Raw genomic sequence first — 15,733 nt, forward strand, 5'->3', positions numbered from 1 at the left:
TCCCGGACATGCCCGGCTTTTGGGGATTTCCCCCCGGACGGGGATTTGAACCCCCAAAAGCCGGACATGTCCGGGAAAATCCGGACGTATGGTAACCCTATTTTTATTCATCTCATCCATTCAATTCATCCCCACTCCATTTGTCTTTTTGTCTACCGGTTTCATCCTCCGCGACACGTAAATTGAATTGTGAGCTCTTTGTCTGAAGTCTGTACAGTGCCTAGCAGAGTTGGGTCCTGAACTCTGTGTCTCTGAAACAAAGTCATTAAATGCTTAGAAATCCTGCTGCGCAAACACTGAGCAGGGCCTGCGTGACTCAGTGGGGGTGCTCAATCGGGGAGTCCTAGAAAGCTAAAAGTATTGTGTATGATCTTTGCACTTTATTGCTGCTGCTCATACCCCTCACATAGCTACTTTCTAGCCATCAGTGCCTGCACCTTATGCTGCAATTAAAAAAATGTTTCACAAAGGGCCAACTATTCACATCCATGAGCCTTGGTGAACTCTGTAATTGCATATGGCTGCTGTTTTCTGGGGTTCTTTGCTCAGTCCCCTTTTCCAAATTCCTTGTTTTGGCCTTTTTACCTTACGTCTGTCTGTTTTCTTTTTATATGACCCACAATGTGTATTTGAAATCATGGTTTTGTCACCATTCCCCTCCATTGAGGTATGTGTTCAGGTCCTGTGGATCCACACCAAAATCATTTATTTGGTAGTTCATTGATTTACAGTTTAGTATACTGTCTGCACTACAGCACTCTCCAGTTTCCTTCATGATCTCTGCAATATCTTGACAACTTTTACACTTTCTCAATTTACTACTTTTTGTATGGCTTAACCTGGGTGGGAAAAAAATAGTGACATTCAGAAATACGTTCCATATACTTTCCAGATTCTAAAACAGAATGAAACACTGTTAGAAAAATACAGACTACTAGTTCATATTGCAACACACAATAACAAATAAAAAAATTCTACAGCATGACATTGTACAATGGAGGACCACAAGATAACGGAAAAGGCAGTGGGAAAATCACTTCCTACAGTGGTTTTAGGCACACCATTCTGGCAGCTGTCCACCCAGCCAGTGGCATGTGATGGTTCATGGCTTCTCAAAGATGTAGTGGGACTTCAGGATCTTTAGCGCCCATTCCAGTTGTAACCCATTCAGTTTTGTTTCCTCTTCCTTTCTGCTGGTTAGATCTCCCCCCTCCCCCCAACTGTTATCTTCGGGTGTAGCCATTTTTTCCCAACTAGGCATGGCCCTTCCACATGTATTGAAAGGTTCCTAGCTTTGTACAGCAGCTGAGGGTACTGAGCAGTAGATGTGGACGTTGTTTGCCCTTACTTGTACCTGAGCACCTACATGTGTGCCGATCATGCAGTGTATTCATCAGTGCACAACAAGCTCATGATGAGACTATTGTGTGTAACAAAGTGCTTCCTGGGTAAACACTCTCAATAGGGAGCCCCAGAGTACCAGTGTGTTTGTGGAAGGAATACCCTTTCACGTTTTGAGACAACTGATGTGATTCAATCTGGTTATCTATTGAATGACAGGCTAGCTGTCATTTTGCAGTCTCATAGAGGCTGAATGCTGGTGCAACTCATCAGAGGATTCATTACTCCCTTGTACTCTATGTACCCAACAGATACTGTACATGGGACAAAGATTACAATGTGTGATTCAGACATTTAAAGTGTCAGCTGCACTGCTCTCCCTCGATGCCATTTTTTTTGCATTAGATCTTCTTTCCTACTTTACCATTTGCTGTTCTTTGTAGCTGCTTATCTGGGTCATCACTTATGGTTTTTCATCCAGTGTTACTGTGTTGCTGCATCCTTTGGGATGTTCTTACACATTTGTGCAATGGTACTTGAGGAGACAACCACCAAAAGTGGGGAATGAGGTAGCCGTGATACTTTTAGAGAGCGTGACAGTGGCTATGTTTTTCAAGTGTAGAATGTGATAAGAGATTATATGCTTGAAGAACAGGCAGTGTTACTCAGCCCTTTTTCATCAGCCTTAGCTGTCTTTCCTTGTCTGGTTGTTAATATGGGGAGAGGCAAGTCTTTGTGATTTGCAGATATTTCACAGCGATTAGGGACTGCTCTGCCAGCTAGGGCTAACGCCTACGTTCTTTGTGTGGGAATTGAGACATGACCATATTTGGGGAGTCCATTGCACAATTCCATCCAGCAGTATAGTGCTCCGTCATTACATCAGTATGTGTGACAGAGCGTCCTCTCTGCCTCGGTGGGTCCCGCACTTCCGTTTAGCGGCGGACTGGGGTATTCCTCTTTTCCCTCAGGATTTTCCCCAGGCCCCTGGGTTTACTGTCCACAGCCTGCCAGAGTAGCGTTCCTCCCAGCCTCCTTGACAAGGGGATGCGCAGGGAGCCTCTCAGTCTCTTTTAGCCCCTCTGGGGCGTGGTGGCAACAGACCAGACACCCGGTTCAGTCTCTCCGCTCTGGCGGGCTCTCTTCCCTCAGACCTCCGGGGCCCAGAAGGGCCGTCCCCCCAGTTGGGCAGGGATCTCCCATCCTTTGCCTCTGTACCTGTGTGGCTTCTCTCCTAATGCTTGTCCTGAGGTACAGTGAAAACCCTGCAAGCTGCATGGAAGCTTTTCAAAGACACCATAATAGAGGCCCAACTTAAATGTATACCCCAAATTAAAAAACACAATAAAAGAACTAAAAAAGACCCACCATGGCTTAACAGCCATGTAAAAGAAGCAGTGAGAGATAAAAAGGCATCTTTTAAGAAGTGGAAGTCAGATCCTAGTGAGGTAAATAGAAAGGAGCATAAACACTGCCGAATTAAGTGTAAAAATGTAATAAGAAAAGCCAAAAAGGAGTTTGAAGAACGGCTAGCCAAAAACTCAAAAGATAATAACAAAATGTTTTTAAGTACATCAGAAGCAGGAAGCCTGCTAAACAACCAGTGGGGCCCCTGGATGATCGAGATACAAAAGGAGCACTTAAAGACAAAAAAGTCATTGCGGAGAAACTAAATGAATTCTTTGCTTCAATTTTCATGGCTGAGGATGTTAGGGAGATTCCCAAACCCGAGTCATCCTTTGTAGGTGACAAATCTGAGGAATTGTCACAGATTGAAGTGTCACTAGAGGAGGTTTTGGAATTAATTGATAAACTTAACAGTAACAAGTCACCAGGACCAGATGGCATTCACCCAAGAGTTCTGAAAGAACTCAAATGTGAAATTGCGGAACTAACAACTATGGTTTGTAGCCTGTCCTTTAAATCAGCTTCTGTACCCAATGACTGGAAGATAGCTAATATAACGCCAATATTTAAAAAGGGCTCTAGAGGTTATCAACATGGTTTCTGTAAAGGGAAATCATGTCTTACTAATCTAGTAGAGTTCTTTGAAGGAGTCAACAAACATGTTGACAAGGGGGATCCAGTGGACGTAGTATACTTAGATTTCCAGAAGGCCTTTGACAAGGTCCCTCACCAAAGGCTCTTACGTAAATTAAGTTGTCATGGGATAAGAGGGAAGATCCTTTCATGGACTGAGAACTGATTAAAAGACAGGGAACAAAGGGTAGCAATAAATCGTAAATTTTCAGGATGGAGAGGGGTAACTAGTGGTGTTCCCTAAGGGTCAGTTCTAGGACCAGTCCTATTCAACTTATTCATAAATGATCTGGAGAAAGGGGTAAACAGTGAGGTGGCAAAGTTTGCAGATGATACTAAACTGATCAAGATAGTTAAGACCAAAGCAGACTGTGAAGAACTTCAAAAAGATCTCACGAAACTAAGTGATCGGGCAACAAAATGACAAATGAAATTTAATGTGGATAAATGTAAAGTAATGCACATTGGAAAAAATAACCCCAACTATACATACAATATGATGGGGGCTAATTTAGCTACAACTAATCAGGAAAGAGATCTTGGAGTCATCGTGAATAGTTCTCTGAAGACGTCCACGCAGTGTGCAGCGGCGGTCAAAAAAGCAAACAGGATGTTAGGAATCATTAAAAAAGGGATAGAGAATAATATGGAGAATATTTTATTGCCCTTATATAAATCCATGGTACAGCCACATCTTGAATACTGCATACAGATGTGGGCTCCTCATCTCAAAAAAGATATACTGGCATTAGACAAGGTTCAAAGAAGGGCAACTAAAATGAGTAGGGGTTTGGAACAGGTCCCATATGAGGAGAGATTAAAGAGGCTAGGACTTTTCAGCTTGGAAAAGAGGAGACTAAGGGGGAATATGATAGAGGTATATAAAATCATGAGTGGTGTGGAGAAAGTGAATAAGGAAAAGTTATTTACTTGTTCCCATAATATAAGAATTAGGGGCCACCAAATGAAATTAATGGGCAGCAGGTTTAAAACAAATAAAAAGAAGTTTTTCTTCACACAGCGCACAGTCAGCCTGTGGAACTCCTTGCCTGAGGAGGTTGTGAAGGCTAGGGTTTAAAAGAGAACTAGATAAATGCATGGAGGTTAAGTCTATTAATGGCTGTTAGCCAGGATGGGTAAGAAATGGTGTCCCTAGCCTCTGTTTGTCAGAGGGTGGAGATGGATGGCAGGAGAGAGATCACTTGATTGTTACCTGTTAGGTTCACTCCCTTTGGGGCACCTGGCATTGGCCACTGTCGGTAGACAAGATACTGGGCTGGATGGACCTTTGGTCTGACCCAGTATGGCCATTCTTATGTTCTTATGCTGTCAGTGTCTGCACTGTCTAGCTTTCCAGTAGCTCACCTTCCTCCTATCACGCACCCCTATCTGGCAGGAGGGGAGGCTTTTAACAGGTTCTGGCAGGCCCTTAATTGGCCCCAGGTGTCCTAATTAATCTAGAGTAACCACTGCTCAGCTACCAAGGGAAAAGGGACCTGCGTATCCTGGGGCTAATATATCTGCCTTCCAGCATTCTCCTGCAGCCATCTGGTCTGACCCCGTCACATATCCCTCCTTCCTGCTCAACACCATGGTGTTGGGTCGTCCGACAGGGTACCCGTGACAGGCCATCCGCATTGCCATGGTGGCTTCCAGCCCTGTGTTGAATGCTGAGGTGGAACAGCTGGAGGGAAAAGAACCACCTGGTCACCCTTGCTTTCTTCTCTTTGTTCCATTTGAGGGAGGCGTGGTCAGTCACAAGGACAAATCGCTGACCTAGCAGGTAATATCGTAGAGTTTCCATGGCCCACTTGACAGTGAGGCACTCCTTATCTATTACTGCATATTTCTGTTCCCTCAGAAGGAGTTTTCTGCTAAGGTAAAGGATTGGATGTTTGTCCTCTCTGACCATCTGTGACAAGACAGCCCCCAACTCCAGTTCGGATGCATCCATCTGTAAAATGAATTCTTTAGTAAAGTCCGGGGCTATGAGCACAGGGTTACTACAGAGGGCTGCCCGCAGATCTGTGAATGCCCCTTCTGCTGTGTCGGTCCATCTCACCATGTCAGGGCCCCGGGCTTTTACCAGGTCCATCAGGGGACTTGCTCTGGTGGCGAAATGGGGGATAAATCGTCGATAGTACCCCACTATGCCTAGGAACACTTGGACTTGTTTTTTCTGACTTGGCCAGGGCCAAATTTGTATAGCCTCCAGCTTATTTAGTTCGGGCTTTACTATGCCTCTTCCTTCGATGTATCCAAGGTATTTAGCCTCTGCTAGCCCAGTGGTGCACTTGGCTGGATTGGCTGTGAGGCCAGCCCGCGTTAAGATGTTCAGCACCACTTCCACCTTTCCCAGGTGGGTCTCCCAGTCTGGGGTATGGATAATCACATCATCCAGGTATGCGATGGCATAACTGGCATGGGGGTGCAACAGCTTGTCCATGAGGCGCTGGAAGGTGGCTGGGGCCCCATGCAGCCCGAAGGGGGTAACAGTATACTGAAATAGCTCCTCTGGTATGGAGAAAGCAGTCTTTTCTTTTGCTTCTTTGGCTAGTGGGATCCCTTTGTCAAATCCAGGGTGGTCAGGAACCGGGTGTTGCCCAGTCGGTCAACTAACTCGTCTAAGCGGGGTATAGGTTATTCATCAAACTGGGACACTTCATTCAGTCGGTGAAATTCGTTGCAGAACCTTGTGGTGCCGTCGGGTTTGGGCACCAGCACAATTGGGCTGGACCACTAGCTGTGGGATTCCTCAATGACCCCTAAATCTAACATTCTCTTCACTTCAGCCTTGATTTCCTCCCTTTTGGCTGCTGGTACCCGTTAGGGCCTTATCGTCACCTTGGCCCAGGGTTCGTGAGGATGTGGTGATATCCCTCGGTCATCCAGCCCAGTCTTGTTGAGAACACATACTAGTTTTGATTGACCATCTTGGATGCCTCGGTCTTTTGATCCGACGTCAAGTTGGGGGATATCCTCACCTGCTTGGTCTGGTTCCTTTCCCAGGGCAGGGCTTCTTGGGGACTAAGCATGCCTCTCGAGCATGCCAAGACTTCAGGAGGTTGACATGATAAATCTGCTCTTGTTTCCGGCTGTCGCACCTTTTAGTTCACCTCTCCCATGGATTCGAACACTTCATAGGGCCCTTGCCACTGGGCCAAGAGCTTACTCTCTGCCATGGGTACCAATACCATCGCCCGGTCTCCAGGTTGGAACCATCAAATCTTTGCTTGGTGGTTGTAGTGGGCTCATTGGGCCTCCTGCCCTTTCTCCAAGTACTCCCGTACGATGAGGGTGACTCGGGCTATCCAGTCTCTCATCTGTAGCATGTGCTCAATTATGTTTCTCCTCGCATTGGGTCTTCCTCCCAGATTTCCCTGGCTATGTCTAATATGCCACAGGGTTGGCACCCGTATAATAGCTCGAAGGGGAAAACTCAGTGGAAGCCTGAGGAACCTACTGGATGGCGAACATGAGGTGAGGCAGTAGTGTGTCCCAGTCTTTCCCATCCCGACTTACCACTTTACTTATCATGGCCTTGAGGGTCCTGTTGAACCTTTCAGGACCGGCTCTAGGCACCAGCAAAGCAAGCATGTGCTTGGGGTGGCACAATTCCAGAGGCAGCATTTTTTATTTATTTATTTAATTAATTAATTAATTTTGCTTCGGGCGGCAAAAAGCCTAGAGCCGGCCCTGGAACCTTTTCACAAGGGACCTGGTTATCCTGGGGCTAATATATCTGTCTTCCAGCACTCTCCTGTAGCCATCTGGCCTGACCCTGTCACATATGACATCCCTTTGGCTGGTGGTTTCCAGCTGCAAGCCAAGTTCTTCTGGAAGATCCATCAAGTTGTGGTTTGGGACAGGTTGGGCGGTTAGGTCTGGTAATGTTAAAAACTAGATCTCCAGCTTTGCAGCTAGGAGACCCAATTTGTTGACTTGGTGGTATTTTTGAGGTTAAGCACTGAACTGGGACTCTGGTCTGGGTTCAATGCTGGGCCTCAAGTAAAGCTTAAATTTTCTGGCTGAATGGTTTTACAAATTACAGGATCTGCAACAAAACAGCTACACTGACCAAGACGAGTTTCTTTGTGCACATGCCTAGCTTTCTCAATAGCAAATCCTGTTCTTCATAAAAGAAGCCATAGTTGTATTAGCTATCTTGTTTTAATCTATTGTCATTATTCTTCATAACTGAATCCTTATGTGCAATAGTTAGCCAGCAAAAAGCATGAAAAAGTGTAGTTTTCAAAAAGAACAAATAACAAGTAGGCCTTAAATTTGCTTGATATATCCCTCTCATCTACTTTGCATATATGACTACTGGTCTTCAGACTTTATTGTCAGTCTCTATAATGACAGAACCAGGACTAAAGCTAGCAACAAATGCAGTTTTCTCTGAGTTTTAGCCAGCGCCACTCACCAAGCTTTTGGAAAAGTTCAAAGAGCTTAGGGTTATGGCCTGCAAGCTGGACACATGTCCTTCTTGGCCAGTAAAGTCAGCCAGGAAGGACACAGGCATTGAGAATTCTGCTAATTGTCACATTATTTCTCATCGCTCAGTTTCCAAGGAAAATTGTTGAGAAGGTTGTGGTGAATCAACTCTGACAATGTCTATAGCCTTTGGGTTTCCTTGATCTATGAGAATCTGGTGTTAGGTCTGATTATGTTCTCATGTCTATGTTTTTTCTTTTAGATCTGTCAGCAACTTTTGGTATTGTTGACCATAAGGTATTCGTGAATGCCTGTGACCCTGTCTAGGGTAGAGAGAACAGCTCTTGAGTGGTTTTTCTCTTCCCTGATAGGACCCAGAGGGTAGTTGTGGACAAATGCTTCTTAGCCCCAATAGCTCTCTTATGGATGGGACCTCAGGGTTCCATTACTTCAGCTCTCCCCTAAATTAGTGGAGATATCCTATCTCCTAGAACTGGAAGGGACCTTGAAAGGTCATCGAGTCCAGCCCCCTGCCTTCACTAGCAGGACCAAGTACTGATTTTGCCCCAGATCCCTAAGTGGACCCCTCAAGGATTGAACTCACAGCCCTGGGTTTACCAGGCCAATGCTCAAACCACTGAACTATCTCCTCCATATGTGATCGTTATGTGAGATAGGGTGGAAATAGAGCTGCATTGTCTTCAATATGCCCATAATAAACAGCTCTCTATTCTGTCACATCTTGATGGTATGGTCTATCTGCTTTCCTAATGTCTAGCCAAGATGGAGTTTAGATGAGAGGTAGCTTGCCAAGGCCCAGTCTGTCTGTATAAGAAAAGGTAATGATGGTAGTAGGCTGGAGAAGACTATGAGAGAAATTATGGAGGTTATATCCGTTCTCTCAATTGGGAGAGCATGCTCACCAGTCGGGCAGCTCCAGGCACCTGCATGGCAAGCGCGTGCCTGGGGCAACAAACCGCGGGGGGCGGCCTGCCGGTTGCTGTGAGGGTGGCAGGCCGACAGCTTTCAGCAGCATGCCTGCAGGAGGTCTGCTGGTCCCACGGCTTTGGCGGCAATTTGGAGGTGGGGACGCCGATGGCACAGCACTGGCGGACCTCCCGCAAGCATGCCACCTGCCTGCCGTGCTTGGGGTGGCAAAAAACATAGAGCCGCCCCTGTCACCAGTGCATAGTCAGATTCACAATTTGTGGGTCCTGTTACATCCTCCACTGCTTCTGGATGTCTAAGTGGTAGCTGTGGCCAAGAATGCCTTTTTGCCAACTGCATGGTTGGCTAGAAGGTTTCAAGCATTTCCTTTAACATGGAACTTCCATAATTGTCCATGCCATCGTCATCTCCAAATTGGATTACTGCACTGTATTCTGTGGAACTGCTGTACATATGAAAACCATTCAGCTACTTCCAAATGCAATATTTTACTTATTTAGCAATATTTTCACAAATAGCATCATTGCTCCATAGTCAGCATTGGCTTCCAATTTGTTTCCAGGTGAAATTCAAGATGTTGATTTTGACTTACAAACCTCTAAATTCTGTGTTTTCTGGCTACCTTAAAGACAGCTTCTTTCCTGACATGATATGTTGAGATCAGCTGTGGTGCTGGAACTAACAATCTCGAGATTTAAACAAGCTGGTCGTAGGTCATTTTCAAGGAGTTTTCCTTAAATCTGCAACTAGTCTTCACTCGCAGTCTGACAGACCATACGTTTGTTGATGCTCAGGGCAAATTGCAAAGCCGCCTCTATTATTCCAGGCTTTCATTAAAGGGATACTACTTCTTTATTTTGGATGGCCATCATTAAATTTTATGTTGAAATTGTCCATTTAAAAATGTGTATGTTTTTTGTAATAAAACAAAATAAAATAATGTATATTCACCTAAAGCTGAGGGAAGGGCACATTTTTATAAATGTAAAAAATAAACAACTATTTCTGGTCTAATAAAGGATTTTTATATGTTAGTCAAGATGACTGTTTTTTATTGTATTTTGGTATTATTTTCAGGCCCAGTGATTAGGTCATTGAAATTAAGTATTTTTGAGATACAAGGATAAAAAGCATTGACTCTTGTTTAGGACTTTAAGATGATGTATGTTGAGATACAAGCATTGAATCTTTCTGCCATTCGTTTGTTCACCCATGCCCAATTTATCAAAATTGTCACTACTTTTAGGTCCTTCAGTTTTTATGTTTTCAAATTAAGGTCCAAGAACCAAAACTCCAGTTGAGGTCTTTAGGAGGTGTTCTGCTCAGCATCCTGGAAAATCAGATGCTAGATATCTCAAGTAGGGCACCAAGAGTTAGTGGACCCTGAGAAATCTTGGCCCTAATCAGTGGAGGATAAAAAATTAACAGTGTGTATGATTTTTTTTAATCCATCATATTAAATGCCACCATTTAATAGTTGTTTCTTGTTTGATTCTCTCTAACATGTATTTCTGTGATTTTGCAGGTTTTAGCTGATGCTGTTGCACGCTTGGTTGTGGATAAATTCAGTGACCTGACTGATAATTTCACATCTCCCCATGCACGTAGAAAAGTTCTTGCTGGAATTGTCATGACAACAGGTAAAAAAAAAACTAATCAGTACTACTTTTAAGTGTTCAGATGCCACGGTGATGGACACAATATAAATACCTTATAGTTAGAAAACATTTATCTTTACACTTAATTTTTCTTTCCTCAAACTGCTCTGGGACATTTTTAATGCATAATCACAATGATGGAGTTAATAATAAAATAATTAAAGTAAAGACTTTGCAAGGTCTTTATTGTAGGCACTGCAGCAAAGTTCTTCTTCAAGTAATATCCCTGTAAGAGCTCCACTTCAGTGCGCATGTGCCACCAGTCGCTTTCTATCAAAGATTTTCAGTAGCAGTGCCCCTTCTGCCCACACTTGCTCTATGCACATCCTCATGCTCTGTACTGAGAATATATAGAGCTGCACAGGCAAACTGCCCTCAGTTCCTTCTTGACCGCCTTCGGCCTGAGATGGAGCATCAAGCATGCCTGCTTCACTTACATGTAGTTAGTTAAACATAGTTTTTTCTGTTTCTTAGTTTAGTTTAGTTTAGTTTAGTTGTAGTATTTAGTTCAGAGAGTCTGTTGTTGTTTTTTCCCCATTTGTTCTTTTTCCACCTGAGGGGTTATTCTGGAATGTGGGGTATGCCAGGATACCCAGGTTTTGCACACTGTCTTTCCTGCTAGAAATCTATCCTAGTCAGTGACAGACACTCTCGTCTCCTCCGTTGTTTGGGAGACATCCATATACGAGCCAAATATAAGATCTGCTTCTCCTTCAAAAGCAGATCTTTTAAAAATAGAGAAATAAAATTTAAATTGTTAATGATGAAGCAAGACTGGGCACTGACCCAGGCTCTGAGAATCTCCCTGTACACCAATCTCCAAGCACATTTAGTGCCCCTCTACCTCTGGAACCTGGTCACCAACGCCCTCGATGGATACAGCACCTGCTTCTGCATCTGTGGTATCAAGAGGCTTGTGCAGTAAGACTGTGTGTTCTGACAAGAGGAGCAAGAATGTTAAGTCTCCTACTAAGAAGTTTCGTTCACCAATTGAAAAAACTGTTTTGGGGACCACAGGTCCCAAAAGCTGTACTGTTAAGAATTTGAGTGGTTCCAATACCGTGAAATCATCTAAGGCTTCCTCTAAAAGCCACTCTACCAATAAGCTGGATTTGATACCGAAAACTTGTTCAGCATTGGGTGGTCATGTCCATTCTAGTAGACATTCAACTTCAAAGAAGTCTGCACCATCAGACTCTACTGTATCTTTGGTAGCCATACACCGTCCCTGGCTGCTCTATTGGTACTGCCTGAGTCAGAACATACTCAGTGGAAGCATTTAGTGCCCACAGCACCGATGCATTCTAGGTAAGTCCCTACCTTGGTGCCGATGTCAGTCTCCACAGGATCCTTCTCAACTCCCATTCACATATCATCACTACCGCAGGAGTTAGATAGTTAAGAGATCTTTTTATGTTGGAATCTCCATTACCTAGTGGAGCTTCCATTACCGAACAGTTATCTGTACCATGATCTTCTGTGTTACAGACTTCACATTTTTCATCAAGACCTCCTGCTTCACCGGCATCAACCATCTAGGGTGAAAGTTATTACCTTCTCTAAAATATGTTGAGGATGATTCTTCTGGCTCAGGTTTCAATTCAGGGATCTCCTCTTTACTCTACAAGTCACTACTCTGCTACTTAGAGACTGTTGGGGACAGGAAACCTTGACCACAATTTAGTTGGTGTGACCAGTGATGGGTGCCTTCTCCTATGCTCTGGAGCCCTCTCAGTGACCTTATTGGTATCTCTGGGCCCTATATCACCAACAATTCTTAAAGGTCCCAAGTCCCTCTCAGTGGCATTCTCCTGCATCTTCGCTACCACCTCATCAACCTGAGCCATTAGAGAACTTTGAGGAGCAGGAGACAAGGGCTGACAAGGAGGTAACACTTCACACAAGTACTGTTGGGGACCGTCCTGATGGTGTCAAGCTATTCTCTGAGTCTGCTGATGAGTTTCACACTTTGAAAGATTTGCTAAAAACTCTTAATCACCTACTCTACTGGAGCCTATAGTCTCACCCTCCTTTCCCACCCCCCTTTTGGATACCATGTTTCCCATTTCCAACCTACATGGGAGAGAATAATATCCAACAAATTGGTTTTGGAGATGATAGTGCCTGATTATTCCATCCATTTCATCTCCATCCCTCCCTCTTACTCTCCTTCCCCATCCCTTTTCAGGGACCAATCTCATGATCAATTGCTGAGACAGAAAATTGCCTTTCTTCTGTGCTTAGGGCCCACAGAACCAGTTCTAGTCCAGAACAGGAGAAAGGGTTTCTATTACAAGTGCTTACTGGGTCCCAAAAAGAATGGAGTACAGAGACCAATGTTAACTCTAAACTGCATCTAAACAATTAAGTGAAACCACAAAAATTCACGATGGTGACCCTTGCAGCTATAATTCCTTCTTTAGATTCCAATGATTGGTTTGTGACTCGTGACGTGTATTTTCATGTCACAAGAGATTTCTTTATTTTACAATAAACTACAATCATTCCCAGTATCATGTGCTCCCATGGACAGGTTCGCAACCCTAAAAAAAATCTAATTTCAAAGGTTCAGGTAAGTCCGTGAAGCCCAGCAAGAAATTGTCTCCAGCTATTAGAATATATGGCAGCTGGTACCGTCGTAACCCAACATGCCTGGATACATCTTCAGTGCTTCCAGGGATGGCTCAAGTCAGTTTATATGCCAAGCAAGCACTCAAGAAAAACAGATGTCTGTTCCCCATTGTATTTTGGACTCAGTCAATTGGTGGAAGGACCCCTTTAAAGTCTGTGCAAGAGTCCCTTTCATTCAACCTCCTACTACCATGATTATAACATTAGATGTGTCCCTTCTGGGATGGGGAGCATATCTAGGGTGTCACACCATTCAAGGCAAATGGTCTTCTCAAGAGCGTCTTCTTCACATCAACCTTCTAGAATTGAAAACAGTCAGAAATGTTTCCACTGATAAGAGTCAAATTTATCAAGGTTATGACAGACAACTTGGCCTGCATGTTGTACATCAGTCAACAGGGCGAGGCATGCTCTCCCTTGCTTTGTGCCAAAGGAATAAAACTCTAGAATTTGTGCTTCTTACCTCCCAGGTATACAGAACACCATGGCCAACAATCTCAGCAGGCAATTCTCCCGGACTCACGAGTCCTCAATAGCATATTTCTAACCAAGTGGGGCTTCCAGAAGTGGATCTCGTTGCCGCTGCACTCAGCACAAAGTGCAAAAAATTCTTCATGAGAGTGGGACTCAATTGAAGCATTACTAGAAACACTGAAGTTGTAACCAAGTGTGTAATAGGTTATAAAGCGGTGGACGTGATATATCTTGACTTTAGCAAAGCTTTTGTTATGGCCCCCACAGTATTCTTGCCAGCAAATTAAAGAAGTATGGATTGGATGAATGGACTATAAGATGGATAGAAAGCTGGCTAGGTCCTCGGGCTCAACGGGTAGGGATCAATGGCTCGATGTCTAGTTGGCAGCCGGTATCAAGCGGAGTGCCCCAGGGGTCTGTCCTGGGGCCAGTTTTGTTCAACATCTTCATTAATGATCTGGATGATGGGATGGATTGCACCCTCAGCAAGTTTGCAGATGACACTAAGCTGCGGGGAGAGGTAGATATGCTAAAGTGTAGGGATAGGGTCCAGAGTGATCTAGACAAATTGGAGGATTGGGCTAAAAGAAATCTGATGAGGTTCAATAAGGACAAGTGCAGAGTCCTTCACCTAGGACAGAAGAATCCCATGCACCGCTACAGGCTGGGGACCGACTGGCTAAGCAGCAGTTCTGCAGAAAAGGACCTGGGGATTACAGTGGACAAGAAGCTGGATATGAGTCAATAGTCTGCCCTTGTTGCCAAGAAGGCTAACGGCATTTTGGGCTGCATTAGTAGGAGCATTGCCAGCAAATTGAGGGAAGTTATTATTCCCCTCTATTCGGCACTGGGTGAGGCCACATCTGGAGTATTGTGTCCAGTATTGGGCCCCCACTACAGAAAGGATGTGGACAAATTGGAGAGAGTCCAGCGGAGAGCAACAAAAATGATTAGGGAGCTGGGGCACATGACTTACGAGGTGAAGCTGAGGGAACTGGGCTTGTTTAGTCTGCAGAAGAGAAGAGTGAGGGGGGATTTGATAGCAGCCTTCAACTACTGAAGGGAGGTTCCAAAGAGGATGGAGCTCGGCTATTCTCAGTGGTGGCAAATGACAGAGCAAGGAGCAATGATCGCAAGTTGCAGTGGGGGAGGTCTAGGTTGGATATTAGGAAAAACTATTTCAGTAGGAGGGTGGTGAAGCACTGGAATGCGTTGTCTGGTGAGATGGTGGAATCTCCATCCTTAGAGGTTTTTAAGGCCTGGCTTGACAAAGCCCTGGCTGGGATGTTTTAGTTGGGGTTGGTCCTGTTCCTGAGGTCTCTTCCAGCCCTAATCTTCTGTGATTCTATGAACAGTGTTCTTGCCATAGAGGTGACTCCCTCCCGCAAAGAGAAGCAATGGAGCCAATCCCTGCAGACATTTAGGGCACAGGATTCTACCCCAACTACTTCCTCATACCCAAGAAGAAGGGAGGTTGGAGACCAATCTTGGATCTCTGACACGTCAGCCGATTCTTTCGAAAACCAAAGTTCCGCATGGTCACACCTGTGGCAATCATCCCCTCACTAGAAAAAGGCATGTGGTTCATGGCTCTAGGTATGCAGGGTGCCTACATCTATAGTGACATACGTGTGACCCACAGATGATTCCTGAGGTTCATGGTGGATCCTCGGCACTTTCAATACTGGGGGTCTCCCATTTGGACTTACCACTTCTTCATGAGATTTCACAAAAGTTTTCTGTGTTGTAGTGGCTCACCTCTGGTGACAAGTAGTTTTTCTTCTTCCCTTATCTAGATAATTGAATGCTGGTGGCATGGTTCAGAGAAGAGACTCAAGAATTGGCATCCCAGCTTTTTCTATTCCTCTCCGCCCTAGGAGTAAGCATCAACCCAGAAAAATCAACTTTACGCCCTACACAATCCCTAGAATTCATAGGAGTATGCATCAGCATGGCCTCCACACACTCTTATCTCCCAAAAGACAGATTCCAAAGCTTACTGAACCTGATCGCCTTAGTGACTTCCAGCCCCTTGGTATCAGCCAGAACTTGCCTTTCCCTCCTCGGTCACATGGCAGCATGCACATATGTCATGCCCTTCGCTCACCTGAGATTCCTCTATCTCCAGCTCTTGCTGCAGGGAGTCTTCTCTCCCGTGCACCAGTCCATGGATGCCATTCTCAACATTCCACCAGAAGTCCTCT

The 15,733-nt window shown here is 44.7% G+C and overlaps 1 protein-coding gene across 14 annotated transcripts in view; it reads left to right on the plus strand.

Moving 5' to 3' along the window:
- Positions 1-15,733, plus strand: part of ADARB1 (adenosine deaminase RNA specific B1) — a 238,339-nt gene that overhangs the window by 178,510 nt on the left and 44,096 nt on the right. For all 14 annotated transcript variants that reach the window (XM_034786332.1, XM_034786335.1, XM_034786343.1 and 11 more), the window contains one exon: positions 10,292-10,406. In XM_034786332.1, the coding sequence (XP_034642223.1) occupies positions 10,292-10,406 (115 nt within the window). The remainder of the gene's footprint in view (positions 1-10,291; positions 10,407-15,733) is intronic.

The sequence above is a fragment of the Trachemys scripta genome, chromosome 11 (genome assembly GCF_013100865.1).
Source record: "Trachemys scripta elegans isolate TJP31775 chromosome 11, CAS_Tse_1.0, whole genome shotgun sequence".
NCBI lineage: Eukaryota > Metazoa > Chordata > Testudines > Emydidae > Trachemys > Trachemys scripta.